Genomic DNA, 20,884 nt, shown 5'->3' on the forward strand with positions numbered 1-20,884 from the left:
AATGCTTCCAGGTGTTCAGGTGCTTCACAAAACACCGATGGGTGTAAAACAAATCAGACCTTCTGGCTGCCCCTGTTACTTTTTCCAGGGGAGTAGAGATACACAAGTGTTAGGACCTCCTTCCACAGTGGTATATCTACGGTGTAATGCAAACTGAACTTTTCTGTGTGTTTTTTTTGTGTGTTCTGCCCCCCTAACCCCCAAAGGTAGACCAAGAATGAGGAGCTTCATTTTTGACCCCCTCTCCCTCCAGACCAGGTGCAGTAAGGCCTGGAGTCTGAAGGTTTCTCTGGATAGGATGGGATCCTTTGGGGTTGCTGGGAAGGGTGCAAGGAATAGAAGGAAGTCAGGAAAGAGAGTTGTAACAGGATTTATTTTTGCCTCATCCCAGCCGGTGTGGTGGAGATGAAGGCTGAAAGGCCAGCAAGCTAACTAGTTGCCCAGAAAGAGGATTTTGTTGGAACTGAGACAAGCTTTTTCTATACTTAAAGGCCAATTTTCTGTCCATGCTTCTGTTGCATTGTGAATATATCTGAAACAGAGGGACAATGCATGTCTCAAAGTAAAAATTAGTAATGATATATTAGGTGCTAGTACCTTACACAGTGGCTGAAGCTCATACTTTGTTTGAGACATGTTATGTTAGAAAGCTGCTCAGTTCATGGTGGCCTGATCCATCATCTGAAGGTAATTATAAACTGTGTTGAAAATGATTGTGCCGTTGTCTGCCTAAGGAGATGCTAGCCAAAGAGATAAGTTATCCGTGTTTAAAATTAGGTCTGCAGTCTCATTCATTGCATGCAGACTCAGTGTGTGTATAATCATCACAGCAGCATCAGGCAGAACAGCTGTCACCTCAGGGTCTCCATTAGCGTTTCTGTAATCATTCTGTTTGACAGGAGGTTTGCTGGGCTCTGGTGACACATCTGGGGATGTGGGGTGCCAGCAATACTGACTGGCTAACCTATCAGTCTATGATTGTTTGCTTCACAAACCTCACAAAACTGTGAAACCTTACACTGAATATAATGCCAGCTGCTTGCTTAACTACCTTTTCTGTGCGGTAGATCCAAAAAAAGAACAGTGTTTAAAGTACAGTATGATCTCCTGCTGTGCCTCCTCCCTGGTGGTAGACATGTCTGGACTGCTATGATACTAAGTAAAAAACAACTAAATGGGAGCTGCTTTATCATCAGAAGACGAGTTCAGAGGGCAAAAAAAGAGATGATAAACAGCAGTTTAATCCTCTTACTTGGAATATTGGCCCCTTTTAGCCCACCATAGTCCATCTTACAGGATGCAAAGAAGGCTGTTGTCTTCCCACTGACTTTGTCCTGTAGGAGGTTCATCATATGCCTGTGTGGAGTTGAATGTGACCTCGTGTGTTACATAAAACAGTGTGTGGGTTTTGTCCATGATCCTCTGTTCACCCTTTGTCCGCTGTGTAAGTATGTAGCTGAATCATGTGGCCAAGCAAGCGTTGTTTGGTTGACTTCAACGTAAAACAGGCGAATGTACAACAGTGATTCATCGACAGAATCACAAGAGCTCATCTAATCATTCCCTTGTCAGGGCTACTGCATGCAAGGCTGCATTCAAGTTTTCTTTTTAAACTCAGTAATGCAGAGATGTTGGTTTTGTCATCATTCTTCACCAGAATGAAATAATGCTTAGGATGACTTCTTTGCTTTCAGTGGATCTAATTTCTTTTTAGATACCAGGTGAGTCTGTTTATGCTTGAACCTCATGAAAAAGCAAAATTTTTAAGAACTGTATCACATGTTTAATGTTGTTTTTATTAAGTGTCAAGATGTAAGGGAAGACTTTGCTTCATGCTCTTTGTGTGTGCCATTATTTCAGATAATGATAGCTGATTAGTGAATTGCTACCAAACCCCGTATCATTAGTGTACAGTGAGAAAGTCAGTGTATTTTCACTGATTTATACTGGTTTAACCTATGTTGACAGTTTGGCATTACGTGTTTTCTTGGGTCTGCAAAAACCTTTGTTCCTGAGCAAATTGACTGTAATTTTCCCCTCTTTGTGTGAAACAGCGGTCTGAGAAGGCAGGTTCGCTTTAGAAATTGGTAGCACCGCGGAAACACACAGGCTGGAAGTACAATTAAAGATACATTCTGTTGTCACAGAATGGACGGCAGGACATTATCTTGTGTTCAGCCTGTACTGACTTCAGCTGTGGCCTGCCACATGTTGTTTATATTTCTTTCTCTGCCCTCAAAGGACAAGTTATTTGTTAATTTGTGCCATACTGGTTTGTATTTCAGTGTTTTTATTTCTTAGCTTTTGTTCCCATGCTGATGAAGAAAATAGAGCATAGAAAATAGCAGCATGTGAATGAAATCTCAGGGCACCATCAGAAAGCTTCTTTGTTCCTTCCCCCCCCCCCCCCCCCCCCCCTTATTTTGGAGAGACTGTGAGTCAGGAGTACTGAAACATTTAACTGGCCAGTGACATTAGTGTCCTCACAGTTTTTGAAGAGTGTGTGACACTTCTGCCTCTTCCTAGGGCTGCTTAAAATTTTCAGCTGAGCCATGTCTCTGTACTGGTGTAATAATTCTAAGTTTAGCCTCATACATTTCTGGTGCTTCACAGAAAACTTAGAGATTATTTTCAGCTGGTACTTGTTTATCACTACATTCTCTTATCTCATCTTGCAAGCTGGGATTCTCACATAAGTATCTGGATTCCTTCTTAAATTGGATAGAAGCAGTAATACTGAGGACAAGCCGTTGAGACATTTTTAAGATTAGTAAATACTCTCTGCATCACTGAAGGAAATTGAGTTAAGATGGTAAATCCTTTTTAATAGTTATGATGCTAAAGCCTCTATCTTTGTCTTATATCTGGAATGCAATAGACTGGAGCTCTTAATCAGGAAAGAAGGGCTTACTCTGTGATCACATTAGCAGGTAGCTGATGTCAGCTGCCGAGCAAGAAAGCAGTGGGTGTGTGGGGGCTATTTCTGTACATAGATAGGTGTATAGCAGCAGATTGTGCCTACGTCCTGTCTGATATTTAAGTGTAGAGGGATGCACTGTGTCTAAATGTCAGCCAAGTGCTGGTCCAAGCTTCCTTTCAAGAGTGAGCTGCCCACGCTGAATGTGGATACCAGGAACACATTTCTGCTTGTGCCCCAGAGTTCCCTCCGGGCTGGTCACAGATCCCCGTCTGTGTTCACAAGGGTGGCCAGACTGCACATGAGCACGCTGCAGAGCCCTGTCGTTAACCTGGTCCACCAGTGAGTATCCTGATTTCAGCTTTCCTGGTGCCCTGCAGACACTTTAGTGCAAAGCTCAGTTAGCGAGCAATGTGCAGAGAGTGCACGTGGGTCAGAGGTTTGAGGAGTCAGCTCATGTGCCTTGTCCTCTTCTTTGGCATCATGAGCACAGCTGATGGGTATTCTGAGAAGGCTGATGAGGGCAGAGGGTCTGCAGAAGAGGTGCCAGTGCCTGCGACTCACGTATCTTTTGAGGATGACCCATCCCAGAACCAACCTGCTGTATCCACAGCATGTATGCACCTTGTTGTTTCGGCCTGACAGTCCAGAAAGAGAGGCACTGTAATTCTGTGGGTATGTAATAACCATGGTCTGGTTAGAGTTATCCATGAGTATACAAACAACAGAGGCAGAAAGCTGGACACTCACAAACTGAATTAGTGCTGAAGAAAGGAAACCACTTCCAAATACTTGATTTCTAAGCCTGCTGTGTTTGCTTTCACATCTGTAAAAGGGGGATAATACTATTACTCGGAAGGTATTGTGAGACTTAATACATGTTATTCTTTCTCTGATTATCATACAGAAAAAGAAATTCCAGAGCTGTTTGGAAACAGCACCTCTACCTTTCTTTAAGGCTAGGGTTGAGTACAGATGAGCTCTTCAGTGTGATTTTAGAGCCTGGAGAGACCATCTGATTTTATTTCTTTTTTTCCTTAGCACATAGCTCACATCCTGGCATAATTTCCCCAGAACGTGTAATCCTTAATTCACAGGGAAGCTGGAATGTGCCAGCGGCAGGTGTCTGCTGACAGAATAAATCTGAGCACACGAAGAATTTCTCCCGTAGGTACAGATGCAGTGATGGAGTGGTGAATCCTGCCCGCGATTGGCTGGATCTGCTGCCTCTCACGCTGCCAGGCAGAGCGCTGGTGCCCGGCTGCCCGCTGGACCAGAGGAGCAGATGTGTGTGGAGGGACTGGCTCTCTTCTCAATGGGGAGAAACGCTGCCGTTAGGTTCCTACTGCTTTTGTTGTGTGTGGGATTCGCGGTGCCTGTGGAGCAAGTGATTGCAGCGGCGGATGGCAGGTTGGTAATTGAGTGTATGGACAAATTGTTGGAATTGAGTGCATGTTGTAAATGTTGTAATTTGGTCATTTGTGTTGTGTGGTAGCGGATTCAGTTTAGAATGTTAGGACACAGTTTTAATTTTCTTTTCAGGTTTGAAACCACCTGGAGCTAATACAGAAATGAATTACTTTGAAGCGTATGGTGCGTTAAAAATGTAACTTTAAAACGATTTTAGAAAACATACTAGAAATTATTTTAAAATAGTTTTCTGGGCATATGGCTTGCATCACATTTTAATGACTCTTACTCTGACTTTCCCTAGTCTGTGTAAAAAGAGTTATAAATAGAATAACAGTAAGGGTGTGAAAACTACTCCAAGAAACATAGGTGCTAAAACATTCTACTTACATAGAACAAATATTTGAAGCATGAGTTCAATATTGCAGAGAAGTACTAAACTTATGAAATTACTATATATTTGGATTTATCATTTTTTTAGTGCTATTTCATTCTCTGATGAAACATAAACAGGAAGCCCAAATCAAGGAGTCAAAAGAGAGGACTTTCTAGAGCCAAGCATTACAAATGTGAAAACAGCCTAAACTGTATTAGTTGAATCATGCTCCAAAGTCACTAATAGATCAAATATTCTGATGAAGGTCACAGCTGGCAGTAAAATCTGTGCGTTTAAGACAAGAAGAATATGTGGTGATTTGCTTAAGCTTGTGTTAAGAGATCTGGTAGTCAGTTACTAATAAATACTACAATATGTTTTCATTTAAATAGCTTGCTGTTCTTCTCTGCTAGTTTTCAGGTGTGTTAGTGTCTTCTTAGTATAATTGCACTCTTCTGCAATCAGATCAAAATCTGAGAGAGAACAAGCAGCATTACATTAACTTTATTACAATAAATATTAAGAAATTATGTTGCGATCTTGATATCAGTGAATTGAATGGGGATTTTGCCCTTGCATTCCATGGAGGTGGGATCATGCCTGCACAGTGTTAATCTGCTAGAAGTTCTATGAGCTCAATTTCTTCTTTTATATTAAAAATGAAAGCTTGAGTATGTTGGCATTCTGATCCAGTTCTTATTGGACATCCATTCAAGTGCAGATTGAACCCCAGTACTCAGTACATTGTAAAATAATTATGTAAATCTGTTACCGTGGCAAAAAACACATGAGGCTAGTAAAATATGACACGTAATACTTAAAATTTAAAAACTATAGGAGTCATGGGCTTTGTAGACATTTCTTAATGGTAGAACTTAAATACATATATTTAAAACTTAATAACATTTGATGTTATGATGTTTCTTAGAAGGAACTAGCTTTTGCCCTGAATCTGAGCTCCCAGGTTTACACATTTATAATTTTAATAACTTCATTGAAATTACTTGTGACCAGTGTCCCTGCGACGACAACCAGTTCATTGCTACCTGGACCTCAGCAAGCATTGATCACCTTTCATCATAAATTTGGTTTTAGTGCGTTTGAAAGTTCACATGTTATTTTCCAATTAAATGCTTCATAAATTAATTGAAACTAGTTCAGCAGCCAGTGAGGCAGTCTGCATCTGGACAATATTGTTATTCGAGTGATCATTCTGCAGTAATTGAAATACTGGAGTAGTGTGTATTTTGTCATCTGATGCAGTTTATCAGAGCGGCTATGTGAAGAGTAAAAGGCAGTGTGAATATGGCTTCCCTTAACCTGGTGGCATGAAAACTGTCTGTGGCCTTCACACTCAACGACTGCTGAGTGCCAGGCTTACTCATATGGCTTGTTTGGGTGGATGAAAGACTACTCACGTGAAAGTCTTCAAGGGCTGGAGTCTGTATGAACTTTTTCAGACAAACAAGCCAGACTTGGTTATCTTATGTAGGTGGATAATGTCATCTGATAAGAGGGAATTTACTCTTCTTTATACTTATAATCTTATTTAATTGGGTTTTACATAGTGATTAGTCATCCCAGTGCTTTGTATTAGGGCTAATCCAATTTCATGTGGATTTCTGATATACTTGGTATGGTAAACATATAATATATGGGTGTATCCGGGCTAGTTACTTATGAGTTGGTAAGGAAGAATATCAGTCATCAAATCATATACCATGTGTGCAACTGAATTTCAAGTTTTAGGGTAGAGTGGCTGAAAAAAATTACAAATTTAATAGTCTAGTCTCTAATTCAGTGTGCTAAAAATGATTTGCTGTCATCGATTCGCAGGTCTAACCACTGTTTGCTGATAGTTTTGCAGGCAGTGGAGAAGGCTCTAGGGCTAGCTAGTTTCCTGTCACTTAAACATGTACTTCACTTTTTTATACACAGAAAAGAATACATATTTTTAATTGATTGCTATTTTCCCATTTTTTCTTTCAATGTTTTTGTTCTATGAAACATACTTCAGCTGAGGACAAAAAGGCTTCACTGCCAGACATCACCTGTGAATTCTCCAGCTTGCCTGATTTGGCAGCAGGACCACTGTTGAAGGCCACCTGTTCCTGTCACAGATCACACACTTCTGGGGCACCTCAGGGTTGTGAGTGTCACAGGCAGCTGACAGACCCGATAACGTCCACATTAACTTGTGACTGCTCAGAAACTGGGAGGCGATCCTCCCCTTATGCCACTGATAGACTGTGCCATAGCGATCTGGCTTCAGTAAGACAAAGCAGAGGCTCCAAGCCTTGCCATGACGGAGTTCCCTCTCCTTTCTGTAACGGGGCTGCACGCGCTCTGCAAGAGCAAAGAGGGCAGCCAGCGTTGCTAATAAGCAGAGTAACAAGCAGGAGTACCTGGGGGAAGTTGCTCCACATCCTTGCCTCCGCCTCCACCTGCCTCCCAAGCCATCCGGCTGATCATATTTGTCATGCTGTGGTACTTACCGGTGGCTGCCGGGTTGCTCTCTCCACTTCATTCCTCATGACATTGTGCATATTTCATTAGTGGTGCACACTCATCTATATTTGAGTATCTTCATGCTGAGAGCAGAAACTTGACATTTCGTCTGGAGCAGCATGGCTGCGCGTTGCTGTCATTTTATATGGGAATCAGAGGAGTCCTAACTGCATTGTCGTGAGCTCCCAACCTGCACCCGCAGGCTCTGTGGAGGCTGGTTATAACTGTTCTGCTCAGGTTATAAGCCCATGGGGGCGTTTGCCATGAGTTATGCCTCATACATTTGTTGTATGCTCTCCTCAAGTCTTGATGTTGCCTATCAATTAGCATTCCTCAAGGTGATATAATTGGCATGACCATGGTATTAGTCTTAGCCCAGATGGAAAGCTAAATAATGATTTTTTTTTTTTTTTTTTTTAGTTAACAATTGTGAAAAACAAAAATAACCTTTCCTCTTCCCAGAACAGCATAAAAACCTTTCAAGTGCAGTGAGGAATGAAATGAGCCACACAATTTTACACCAGTCTCTTCTCATCCCAATGTTTTAGTCTGCACACTACAGCATGGTGATTTCCAAACTGGAGTAATGGACTATGAGCTTTTAATTATGTATTTAGGGAGGAGCTAAAATTGCAACTAAGCGTGACTAAATATATAAAGGTACAACTAAATATAACTAAAGTTTGTACAACTAAATAATTGACATTAATTTCCTTTTGGTGTGCCTCATTTTTGTAGCTATTATAATGAAAAGATGCCCCAGAATTGCCCTTTCCAGCCTCAAGGCACATTCTGTCATGAAGGAAGACTAGAAAAGAAAAATAAGGCTGCATCAAGTCAGAAAACCCATGTTCCTGATCGTTAAATAACCTAAGAGAGAGTTTTGCCTGAGTAATAAAACAAGGTTTGGTCCATTTTGGTCATGTCTTTTGCTACCTGTCTGTCAAAATAAGGACTATTTCCACCATTTCTGAAGGCTGGCCACTCTTGGCACAAGACCTCTGAGCTGCTTGGAGACCTCAGCCCAGCACTAACCCTGGCACCAAAGCGGGAGAAGGTGGGACCCGCTCTGAAAGTGCACAGCCTTCTTGAAGTCACTGGGATTTAACAGCTACGACTGAGGAGAAAGTTGGTCTCACTATACGTAAATAAAGCTGCCAGACTGGTTTTAAACAGTGTTGTCTACAATTAAATTTTTGCACATACGATCTTTTTAAGGTTCTTTCAGCTCAGATCGCAGTCGCTGCTGCAGTGCTGCAGAGCTTGGCTGTCTTTTTGTGCTGTGTTACCTTTTCTCTGGAGACCATCTTCTGCTTTATTGCCCTGGCTGCTGAAGAGACCGAGCAGCCTGCCTGATGGTCTGGAGCAAAGCTGCTCATCAGACCTGGTGTTTGTCAGCAAAATGACAAGCTGGAATACAGACTCCGCTTCACTTTTATCTGTTTTGCCTTCTGGGTTGGAGGGGTTTGCAAGGGGACACGAGAGACCTGTTTGTGACAGCAGAGAGTATGCCTGCAAAAGGACATTCTCACTGGAGAGACGCTGATCAGAAGAGGCTCCTGCCCTCCTGAACCTCCAGAGCAAGCAAGACATTGTGTGTGAAATCTGTGCTTTGCTGAAGCTGGTAACATTACCAAGGGTTTCAGGCAAACCAGGTTCAGTGTGATCAAACTCTCTGACTGCCAGAGCTACAAGGGCATGGCAGCAAGCAGGGCAGGCTCTAAGCCATCCCATGTTTCTTCTTTGGTGGTGTTATATTGTTTGAACTCTTATTTGTGTGCCATTAAGGATGCTACAATGAGAATTATGTTGGGATCGCTCCTGCAGTACATCCTGTTGGGTAGCACAGATCCTCCTACCCAGGGAGTCCATCGGGGAGAGGGTTTGCCCAGATGTTCAAGGGCTCCCCAGTGAGGCCAGAGCTTCGACTCTATAATTCAAATACCTTATGGTACAATTTATACATAAACATTGAAAACTGCTTTTACTTGTAGTCCTTATATGCTGGTCTTTGTGTGTATCTTTTCAAGTGTTTTGATTTTGTGGTGGATTGGAAAGGTGGTAAGAAACAAGACAAGACAAGATGGAAGTGTATTTCCATGTGAGGTGGCTATGAGGCAGGTCTGTCCCACCATTGCTTACGACCTGGAAGCACTGTGTGGGCAGAAGCTGGGCAGGGTGTACAGAGTCTCTGGGATGACACTTGGCTGTGAGTGTGGGACTGTCGGTGTGTCCACGGGCTGAGGAGTGCTGACAGCAGGCTTGAGAAGTGGACACATGTCATTGGATCAGTAGATCAATCCACGTAGGGGGCTGCAATCCATGTAGAGGGCAGGAAGGTGTTCCTGTGACTCAAGGAGTGGAGTCTGGGCCTAAGGGAGAGCCTGGTTTCTTGGACTTTGGTTTTATAGGACTTTTGGTGATACATGTGAATCTGCTGGGCTCGATTCTGTAGTTCAGGAAGGCAGATCATACTTACCAGCTGAAGACTTATCCTTAAATCACACCAAAGAAGGAAATCAAAGGCTAAAAATTTCACAAGCCTGATAGTTGTCCCTTGAAATGTGCTTCACTTGTGCCCTACCTTGCAGCTGGCTTCCGTGTGATTTAGGAACAGTTGGAACCATTCAGCTATCTTTAGATGGCTGTAAATCTGGGCTCAAGGCATACTAGCCTCGTGCATTTGCTCTCTTCTGGAGGAATTCAACGTGTTGCTTCTGAAACTCAATGGGGGCTGAGGATGGTGCAGTGCTATCCTTTAGTTCCCCAGCTTGTGGGCTGGAACTGGTTCAGTCTCTAACCAAACCTCATGTCTCATGGAAAGGGACAAGAGGGTTAAAGAAGCCCTTAGACAATATGGTAAGGATATGGGAATGCCTGGTGGGGGTGATCCACCCGAGGAATCTCTGAAAATGAAACATTTTTATCCTGGGTACACTGGCTTTGGGATTAATTTGCCCTGTCCCCGGGACATTAACCAGCCAAGAGTCTGAGCTATATTTGGAAGGTTTTGTTGAATTAAGCAGGAATAGGAGCTCTCCCCAGTATACTTGATGCAGACTTTAAATTCAGATGCTGTACAGTAAACGTTTTTCTCCTCTCTTCTAGTTCACGTGCATTTTCAGATCAAGATTCTCTGCAAAGAAATGGTAAGGCTTTCAGTGGGCTGAATGCCTGGATACTGGCTGTTAGTGTGGCTGCAAAAGATCTTCATTCCCAGATGCTGCTTCTATTGCCATCGGTGACTGTCAAATGTTTTGTTAAAGTATATCCCTCTTTAACAAATACTCTTTAAAGGATTTACCTGGTAAAAATAATAATTTACGGACTGACTCTGAGATGCGGTGAGAATGTGGAAGAAAGAAGTATTAAAGAAAGATTAACTCTTTTTTTTTTTTTTTTTTTTTTTTAAAAAAAAAACCAAACAACACCAAACACCTGAATAAAAAGAGTTAAATGTTTGAAGATGGAGCTGTGAGAGTGTCCATGAAATGACCTGTCATCTGTGAGACTTCATTCTCCTGGAAAACGGTTGGGCTGTCAGGTTATTTGTCACAGCTTCCCGTCTCTGGCCAGTACAAGGAAAGAAATTCCCATCCATAGTTAACACGCTTTTGCCATGCAATTCAACACACCCTTTGACAATAGAGTTTGCTCTGTGAAGAAAGAAGAAGCTTTTGTTAAGTGTATTTAGGATGAATAAATACATGACTGAATGCTCTCTTTTTTGGGCACTGGAGTTCTTCCCAGTAAGGGTGGCAAGAAGTTCAATGAAAAAAAGAGGAACCTTTTTGTACGAGTAAGGTGAAGTAAGCTAGAAAATACATGTATCAAAGGCAATATTAACACCAAGCCAAATATTTTCCAAAAGAAAATCAGGTATTCTGAAGTACACATTTTGTGCAGGCGTAATTATTGTTTTCATAAGAATATTCAAGGTTATGCTTTTATAAGTAATTGCACGTTTTTTTTGTAGGCTAATAATACACTTTCTTCTGCAGGTCGACGTTATGACGGCAGTGTGAAGCCAAAATCTAGTGTAAATCAAGTAGCAATTACACAGGTAATGTTTGAAGGACTAGATCTGTAAAGTTTTTTCATAGCACATTTAGATATTTTCATTTGCATTATAGAATTAAGTAACACATTGTTTACAAGAAACAGCCAACTCTCTAAATCATTGTGATGTGGGTGCTGATTCACCACCTGCAGTACAAGATTATCTTCTGCTTTTCTGAGAAATTAGGTTAGACTTCAGTTGACACCACTGGTGCTGACTGGCAGTGGGTTTTGGTGCAAGGTCTTACTGGAAAATCAAGATCCTATCATCCATATTCTGAACCATGCCATTTGACTGCTGCAGCCAGTATTTTGCTTATATCACTTGGTACTAAAAGAATAGTTGAAGAAAAACTGCCAATTATTTAAATTCAGTGGGAGTTTTTCCAGAGTCCAGCCTGTAGGTCTTGTGAAAAACTGAGCATAAAAGGCTTCCTTACCAAAAACCCGGCAAGTGATGCAATCTCATGTAAATAATCTGTTAATTAAATCTCTCTCATCTCTGCTTCTGAGAAGTCAGCCTTACCATTTATACAAATGACAGTCATAGTCAGTGTTTTCTGCTGGCTGTTTTCTGACCTTGCTTTCAGCTTGTTCCTGTGAGTATTTACTAATTTTAATCCTAAAGCAGTTTTGTGCCATATGTAAGGTCAAGTATCAGTAGGGGTCTTTCAGGGTCTGAGCTGGGAGATATGGTTTGCTAATCTGAACAGGAAAAAAAAAAAAATCTCTCTTTAAGCCAAGACAAAGCTTTGGGGCTTAACCACATCCCTTCTGGAGCCTGGTAGATGCTGTTTATGACTGGGACTCAGAACAACTCTTCTGTTTGTACATGATTTGAACTTGCTTAATCATATGACATGCAAAATAGCCATGCAGACGTTGTATATGTTATATTCTGAGAGGACATATGTGTAGATGGAAAAGACATGTTCCCTGGAAATTTTAGTTTTAAATATGGAAATGACAGATTTTTAAGTCCTTTCTGAGCCCTAACTCACTGTCTCAAATTATATTGCCTGGCAGCCAAATTGTCCTCCTTTTGCTATGAAATTTGTCTTAGAAGGGACAGCATTTATCTAATGTCTACAGATGACATGGAAGCTGCAGTCTCCAGGTTTCATCTTGTGAATGACTGATTTTGCAAAGGCAGGGACCCACACTGAGCCGTCCTGTTCGGCAGCAGGCATTTTGCTGATTTTAAAGCCATCAGGAACCAAACTATCTGCAGGTAGATGTAGACTTGGACATCTTTTTTCATTTGGACAGCTGCATAGTGTGCTTTTAGCATGGTAGGCTGTGTCCTTGGCCAAAACTGAGTCCACTTTACTGTGTTGAATTAATTCTCACAGGCGTCCTAGAGAGTCTTCTGCTGGGCAGAAGAGTGAGCACTTTGTGAGCATCTATATTTGCTTCAACTTTTTATATTGGGCAGCTCTACAGCGTGCTGGGGTGAGCCGGGACCTTGCCAGAAATATGGTTTGCCCCAGTGATACTACTCTAGTAGGATAAATATAACTCATACTGTCTCTCTGGCCAGTTTTGCTGGAGCTAGAGGTCTGTATGGACCCATTCCCATGGTGGGAAAAGGTTAGCCAGGGATTTCTCTGCTTCCTCAGTTCAGTACTGCTGCGGCTGAGAACTGGCTCCACAGATGGTCACCGAGTTCTGGCCTCCTGTATTCCAGTAGGATTGAGAGTAACTCCTGATATACACAACTTCTGATGCTAATCTTTTATGTGGTCAATCAGGTTGTCAGCTACAATTTGAGCCGGAAAGGACAGTGGAAAAAAGCATCCTGGAGGCCGTTCACCCACAGCCACTACAGCCCTCTCAATGTCACGGTTAATGGCAGCCCCTGCATTCTCTTCTGGGCCAAGAGGATCATGATTAAGTTTGAAAACCACACGCAGCTGGATTTGACGGAGAAGACATTTGGTGTCCATGCAACAGTGGATATTGGAGATTCAAACTGCAGTGAAGACAATGCAATGTAAGGTGGCTTTCTACTCTGCTGATGGAACCAGTAGCAAATACCAAGTCTAGTAAATACATACTGAAGGAAACAGATCTTGTATTATGTGGTGTAGAGCCCCAGGGGCCAACTCCTTCCTATAACGTCCTGACATTGCAGGCAGCAGGGCAGCATGGGTTATATACTTTCAGACCAGTCTTTCATGGGGCACATGGATGTACATAGCTGTTTTAGTCCCTTGCAGTGGAGTAGTCAATCCTTGTGACCAGCCAGTTTTGCTCTTTAGTGCCTACGAGGCTGAAGCTGTTGATCTCTTTAGTCTCCATCTGTCTTACATGGCTGCTTCGGAGATTGAGTAGTGTATCCTAGGCTGAACATGGGGGCTTAGGGGCTGGCTGTGCATGACTACTTATTCCTTCATAGGATGTGTGCCAGCAATAACGTAAACCATTGGTACAAGATGCAGATGTGCATTTAGGAACAGAGTTAGGTAGCCCCAAGTCCCAGGATGTCACCTGTGAGTTGCTAGAACCAAAGAGTGAATGCACTACAGGTTTGATGAAAGGTCTCTGAAAACTTGAACTGTATATCCCAGTCTGTCATGAATTTCTTCTGCATGAGCAGCATTTAGCAGCTTTGCTCCTGCTAAACCTGAGTGAGAGCTATATAGTAACCTAACAAGATCTAAAATCCTCCAATCGTGTGACTGTACTAGAGAAGCATATATATTTTTTTTATTTCCTTTGTCATGTACTTGCCCACTTTTCTCCCTCCATGTAGTGTGCTGGCTGGATTCTTTTCTAATACCAGGTCATTGATTCCAGTCTGGTAGGCAAGAGTCTAAAAATTAGGAGATGGATACCTAACTGGCCATGTGCTGAAGGTGAGCACTGAGTCTGCTCCATAAATGGTGTTTAAATCTGTAATGACACACAACAATAAAAATAACATGACCAAACCCAGCAGTTCCACATGTACACCTCAAGGCATTTCCACAGAAAGGAGGTATAACCTCTTTCTGATTATATGTATGTGAAGGATAATCCAAGGTGCACAGAAGTATTAGTGAGGTTATAAGAAAGCTAAAAGCATAATGGAAAAAGAAGCCAGGTTTTCTCCCCATGGCATCATAATATTCAGTAAGACAGTCTGGATTTTACATCATCAGCATTTGAACTAATTCAGCACCATGTTTTGACAGACAGGTAGAGAATGGAATAGCATTATTTTATAATAGGAAAATGGGTAATCTGGGCTCATGAGTCAGGATTAGACTCAGTTTAATTGCCAAATACAAGTCTTGAGTAAGATTTTCAGTCAACCTGCATCTGGCTGTAGCAGAGAAGAAAGGGAAAAACTGGTTTGAATGTTACTCTGTAGTCTCATGTTTAAGGACTGACCTGAATTGTGCCAGTTGATGGCTGACTGCTCGCATGATGCATTGCCACATTTTTCTCACCACAGAAAACTTCTCTCTTCTCCAGCCTTCTTGGTTAAGACAATACTCCGTTGTGGCTTTAGGCCAGGTTTAAAGCTGGTTTATACTGTCTAATCAATGCAAAGTAGCTGGAGCCAGGGAAAAATATTTGACCCCAAACACATATGGATTTACTAGATGAATATAATAAAGTGGGGGGTTTTTATGCACCACCTTCTGGATCAGGCCACTGAGTTGAACACCATATTTTTCTGTGTCTAATCCTCAACTGTCCATGACTTCCCTTTGTAGTAAATCAAGGAATAACTAGATACAGTGTTCTGGCTTATTGGACCAGTGTCAAGGTACAAGAAGAAGTCTAGATCTTGCATAAAATCAGAGGGTTAGTAGTGGGGGTTTTAAATTTTCTTTGACTTTAGATTTGGAAGTCTTTCAGATGCTGCACTATGCTTTGTCGCTAACAGTCTGAAAATGTTATGTCAACACTGAGAATATATTATGGGGGTTTTAAGAGGCAAAATACTCTTAAGCCAGAAAAATGTATGCCACGCAATTAGGCAGTGCTACAATGCATGAATTCCAGAGGTGGTAGAAGGATGGTAGAGTACACATTAGTTTACAATTAACTTGCTAGGGCCATTCAGTTTAGTAAACTTCATGTGCCCAAGCTCACCACAGATGAGCTTTGTGGAGCTACCTCAGTCAGTGTAGTTATATTGCTTTAATGATGCACATGTGTGGAATTTGAACTCAAATGTCATCTGCATTTCTTATGCTCTAGTATCTAAAAAGATGAGAGTAATGTGGTGGTTTACACTTTCTAATGACATACAGAAGTGGTTCATGACTAAGATACGGCTTGAGAAGGAGGACGCAGATCAAATTAACATAATTGTCAACCGGTGTTGGAAGCAGCGGGATTGGAGTATGTTGAAAGTTGAGCATACAGTTCTGATCTTTCTAGATGGTCTAGGCCTCATTCAAATTAATGGCTGAACTACCAGATTTCACTGGGGGAAGTTTTAATCCTTTCAGTTTTTTTTTCTACTGACTTCAAAGGTATACTGTGCAAAAGGCTCCATGTATAACTGTGCTTAATCTTTATGTGCTGCTTTTTTTCCTTAAGATTTCTGAAGTTTTTATCTAGCCTGATGTTACTTGCTTTTTGACCTAGGCTTTCTCTGAAGTTTGGTGACATTGGCAATCTAAAGGGACTTGTTATTAGGTAAGTTTATATGATAAAGAAGATATTACAGGTTTAAAGAAAAGATAAAGATGATAAAGAAAATATTACGTGGTAATATCCATTGTTATACAGTGGCTTGTGTAATTTGTTTTGGGAGAAAACAAATGTGATAGAATGGTTGTTTATCAGACAGCTGCATTTAATGGGTCTGTCATTTTGCACACAAGGTCTGCATTGTTTTATTAAGGCATTTCTTCTATGTTGACTCTTCAGGTCATCTCTTGAGTAGAATCTTCCCATGTCTTAGATTTTTGCTAAACCTTGGTAATTAAGTACAATTCGGCTGGGAATTTCGCTGTGAGAACTGACATTGTGGACTGCTCAGGCATCAGACCGTGACCTACTTTATGTTTGCTTCCTGGCAATCAAAGGAAACAAAATTTCTTGATAAATAGTTTTCCATATATCAGATGGATGTACAATACAGTGTTGCGTATAGTCTTTTTTCAGTCATTTGGGAAAAATCCCTCATGTTTCCTCTCACTGTGTGGGAGAGCAGCAAATTCCTTCAGCTGCAACAATGAAGAAACTCAAATAACTTTCCCGACTCAACAGAGGGAGCTGGAGCTCACACTACTATAAATGGATGAAACTCTCTTAACACCAGTGTGTCTTCTAAGATTATTCAACATGTGAATTTAATAGTTAGAACTTTTAGTTAGACCTGCTTTCTTACTCACCTTTCTTCCCATACACTATTTTCAGATTATTATTAACAACTAGCTATTACCAGCTGTCTGTTCAGAACTGGTTCAGTTTACACAGACTGCAACTTCTTTACAACCACTCCATACAAGCGACGTTTAATGCAACCAGAATATATGCACCAGCAAGTTACTCCTACCACTGTGAACATGTGAGCAGCCTGCAGAGATATGATGCACTCCTCATACCCAGTTCTGCAAATGATCTTTCAAAGCTTTGGGAAGTCACTTTTATTGATTTCCAGGTAATGTCATGGAATTAAGGAAGATGGATCCCGTAGGTAGACTGGTGGGAAATTTTGTACTTCACTGCCAGGAAGGGATGACCTTCCATATACAGTTTACAGGATCTCCATGGAACTTAAAATAGAAATTGAATAAAAATGAAGGCTTAAATTAAATGTGTCTTTCTGTCAAAGAAAATGAAGGGCTGTATAGATTTTCTGCAGTTTCTTGCCTGGGTTTCCCTTTAGCTTGAGGAGTGAGTTTAACTTTCAGTGTTACACCTCTCTGAGCTGGTCTCTCAAACCCTGCATCAATAACAGCATCAGTCACCACGTGTGGGATTCATCTCCCTTAAATTTTCATGCCTAGTATTTTTAACCTTGTGCCCAGTCTGCCTCTAAAGCCACTGGATAATTCCTCTGACTCATCTTAATTCCTTATTTCAAGATGAGATTAATAATTTTCTGAAAATGCACATTTTTCTGCATTTGACAATAAGGAAGCCTAATATGACTGGACTGTGATGTTTTGCTTTTAGTTACCTAAATTACAGAGGATGAAGAGCTGAAAAAGGGAATTGGGGGAAAAGTTGATCCCCCTTTTCTGACTATGTGATAAATGCTAATCTAGTGAAGCAGTCAATTCTCTGAATGCCAATGTGATAATCTTCTTGTTAGAACTGAAGCCACAAATAAAACTCACTGGTATTTGCCATAGTTGAGTGCGACTTGAAGTAGTTTAGCTGATTTGCTGCCATATACTGCAAAGTTCTAGTATTAGGGTAGTCATTTGACAATATTTCCTTGTTTGTCATGTTGAAGTTTATGCAGTTTGAAACAAAGACTCTGGAGATTCTCAACAAATTATATTGGAAATGCACCATTAACTTGAAAGGTACCACGCTTACAACTAAATATGACTGGGCTATCAAGACTGATCATAGAAGATTTTGTTTAAAACACAACCGCAAATCCTTTGGGCAGCAGACTGAAGGGGATTAGAATAACTGGTGGTTCCTAGAAGAGTGACCTGGATAGACTCTGAGTGTTAACTCCTGCTAGTACTGATAGATATGCTTGCGCAATAAGCAGATATTAGATTAAAAATTCTTTCTGGCATCAGGAGCAAATTCATGAAGTTGTTTTTAACCAAGACAGCAATTACTTTATTTAATATGAGCCCTTTTATTCTCTTTGTAGATTCAAGGTTTTAACATTCAAGAAGGACATTTTGCCTATGCAAAGGACTGTGCATCCTTTTTCTCTCCGGCAATACTTATGGGATTGGTTATGTCACTGATTCTGCTGCTGGTTCTTGCCTATGCTCTTCATATGTTGATCCACCTGAAATCTCTTGACAGGCACTATGAATGCAAAGCTTCTCCAGCCTATTTTGCACAGATGAAAGACAATGACATGGGGGATGAGAAAGAGCCACTGAGAAGCAGTGGAAATGAGTCTTATGAACTTAGAAACCAACAATTCTGTAAAATCTATATTTAGCAGTATGCATCTGTCTCAGTGAAACAAGTGGTGTTTTCTTCTGCTGGCACTGTTATAGGTAGCTTGTGCAGATTTTTCACCAACTGCTGAAAGGAAAATTAGGTAACAGACTGTTTAGCTTGTTACTGTCTGTTATTTATTGATAACCATCTCAAAGATGCCTTGGGAAGAAAAATTCCTTTGTGAGTAAGAGATTTCATGTGATGGGAGTTTATTCCTGTAGTGCAAAACCAAAATGCATCTTTTCAACCAGCTTACCAAGTCCTGGAGGGGGAAGCAGTTATGGACCCTTTGAAGTTAAATAAAGATAAAAAAAAACTGAAAAAAAAAAAATCTCTTTGCTTATCTTTCAGAAGACAAGATTTTTCCTGCTTTTGCATTTGCTTCATCCACCCTGCTTTGCGTCCTGACAAAATAGCATCCATTCCTTTCTCAGTATATGTGTTCCTTTCATTTTTCAAATTGCATCCTCCCTTCTTTGTCCTCATAAACTTTTCTTCCTTTGGAGTTTTGGAGCCATATAGGTTGCGTATTATGCACTGCACTGCTGAAATAGCGAGGGCTCTGGTACAGCAGCATCTTGATACTGTTCTCTGTCTAAGATGGAGGATTACTGTAAGATCTAGTGGGAGAAGAGTAGACATCTGGTCAAAGGCTTACCCTTAACTTTCCGGCTCAACTCTATGCCAAAAGACGGATTATAAGCATTATACCCTGTAATTCTAGGTTAATTTCTATCAAATCCCATCAGTCTCCCTTGAGAGTTTTACCTGAGTGGAGATAGCCAGTGCTGTTATAGAAACTATATATAAACAAAGTGGTGGAAGCTCCCCAGCAGTGAAAAGGATACTGCAATATAATTTCCACTACTCCTTCTGACTGTTAAGATACTGTATTCCCACTCATCCTTTCTTCTGTTAGAGTCAAAGTTTGGGAACTCCAAGTTAGCCTGTAATTCAGTCCTGACTTCTAGCAAGGAAGAGCACAGTAATGTACTTACTAACTGTACCACTTTTAGGTCACAGATTTACTAAACAAACACCTTTTAGTTTTTAGATAATGGATCTAATTATTTGCTTGCGGTCTTTGTAAACTATACTGCAGTGCTCTTTAAACACCTTGAGAGATGTTCAAAGATCTCCTGTTTATTATCACAGATGACACACAGACTAGATGTGGAGTCCAAAGCAGATAGTTGATTTAGGAAGGCACTTCAAAGGAAAAAAAAAAATCTTTGAACTGTAACTAGATGTAAGAGACAGGCTTCTAGGGACTTGGCCAGGCTGCTTCTGGGTAGCTACTGCCAAGCTTAATCTGTTTCATAAAGGAAGCGAGCAAAACGATGAATATCTGGGAATGTGAAGAAGGGTAAAATGAGAAGGTGCAAATAAAGCCCACAGTATTCTACATGGAGTGGCAAAACACTCGCTGGCTTGGTCCCCTCTGCTTACACACATCGATGACAGATGTAGGCTGATGCAGTGTTAGGAGTTCAGGATGCCAGTGCTAAACAGGTGATGGTTCCTCAGAGTGGAGAGCAGCGCTGTTGTGCCTGGGATTTGCTTGCCTGTCAGGCAATAAAAACCTGACACTAATCAGTGGTAGCCTGACTGTCAGAATTACCGTCATTCACTGATGTGAAATACCCACTCTGCAGAGCTGTGCATGGTGGCTTTGGGCATGGCAGTGCTCCCTAAACCTCATGTTCTCAGAGGCACGAGTGCACTAGTTCGTCCCACAGAGCTCATTTAACCTTCTGGTTAGCAGCTGATGATGCTGTCAGTATAGTTCTTACCTATCATTTCCTTGCATGTTTTAAAAAGGCAGTATTAGCACCCTTGCTGTAAGAGGTTCTTATAAGACTGATAAATCAGGAATAAGGGAGCTTCCCTCTAATCATATCCCTTGCTCCTCATGTCCTAAACCTCCTTCTGTAGCTGTTTTCCAGCCCCCTATGTTCCCATGCCGTGTCATGGTTTTGAGGATGAGGTCATAACTGCTGGAGACTCAGCACTGCAAATCTCCAGCACGCGTCGGTGCAGAATTGTTGGTGCAGAATTAAAAGATGGGTGGGGCCCTTTCAGCAGGAATGCACTTGAACAAGGGACATTAATTTATACCCACTATTTACAAGGCAAACCACAAGAAAAAGAAAATGCGGATAAAAATTAAAAACCTGTCAACAAAAAAGCCCACCACCTTTTCTTTTTTCATTTTTTTCTAAACCATGACACAACTGATGTTACACCTGGGATCTCTTGGGTAGAGGAGTATAGTTAGTAATTATCTTCTCTCTGCTGGGACTTTTCATGTTGCCATCCTGCCTGGCAGTGACAGACGATTCTACTCTGCCAGGTATGCTCAGTGTCATATTTCTACTCAGAGGCCAGAAAGAGTTAAAAAGGATAAATACACTAACTGAAATTAGGAAATTCAGCGTCCAGTCATAGGGCTGGAATTATAAACCATACGTTTGTAAAGAGTTAATGATGCCTTAGTAGAAAAAACACCACAGGAAAAAAAT

At 41.2% G+C, this 20,884-nt stretch overlaps 1 protein-coding gene across 2 annotated transcripts; it reads left to right on the forward strand.

Moving 5' to 3' along the window:
- The first annotated feature begins 1,516 nt into the window (after positions 1-1,516).
- On the forward strand, positions 1,517-18,780 carry LOC141973763 (V-type proton ATPase subunit S1-like protein). Of its 2 annotated transcripts, none has more exons than XM_074932659.1 (8): positions 1,517-1,721; positions 4,089-4,327; positions 10,320-10,360; positions 11,213-11,274; positions 13,022-13,263; positions 15,858-15,908; positions 16,635-16,878; positions 18,058-18,780. In XM_074932659.1, the coding sequence occupies exons 2-8, from the start codon at positions 4,203-4,205 to the stop codon at positions 18,358-18,360; spliced, it is 1,068 nt and encodes a 355-aa protein (XP_074788760.1). In that variant the 5' UTR covers positions 1,517-1,721; positions 4,089-4,202; the 3' UTR covers positions 18,361-18,780. The 2 variants fall into 2 exon arrangements, with proteins under 2 accessions (XP_074788760.1, XP_074788761.1); XM_074932660.1 differs by lacking the exon at positions 1,517-1,721 and adding an exon at positions 3,091-3,259.
- The last annotated feature ends 2,104 nt before the right edge of the window (positions 18,781-20,884 follow it).

Source organism: Athene noctua, chromosome Z (genome assembly GCF_965140245.1).
Source record: "Athene noctua chromosome Z, bAthNoc1.hap1.1, whole genome shotgun sequence".
NCBI classification, from domain to species: Eukaryota; Metazoa; Chordata; class Aves; order Strigiformes; family Strigidae; genus Athene; species Athene noctua.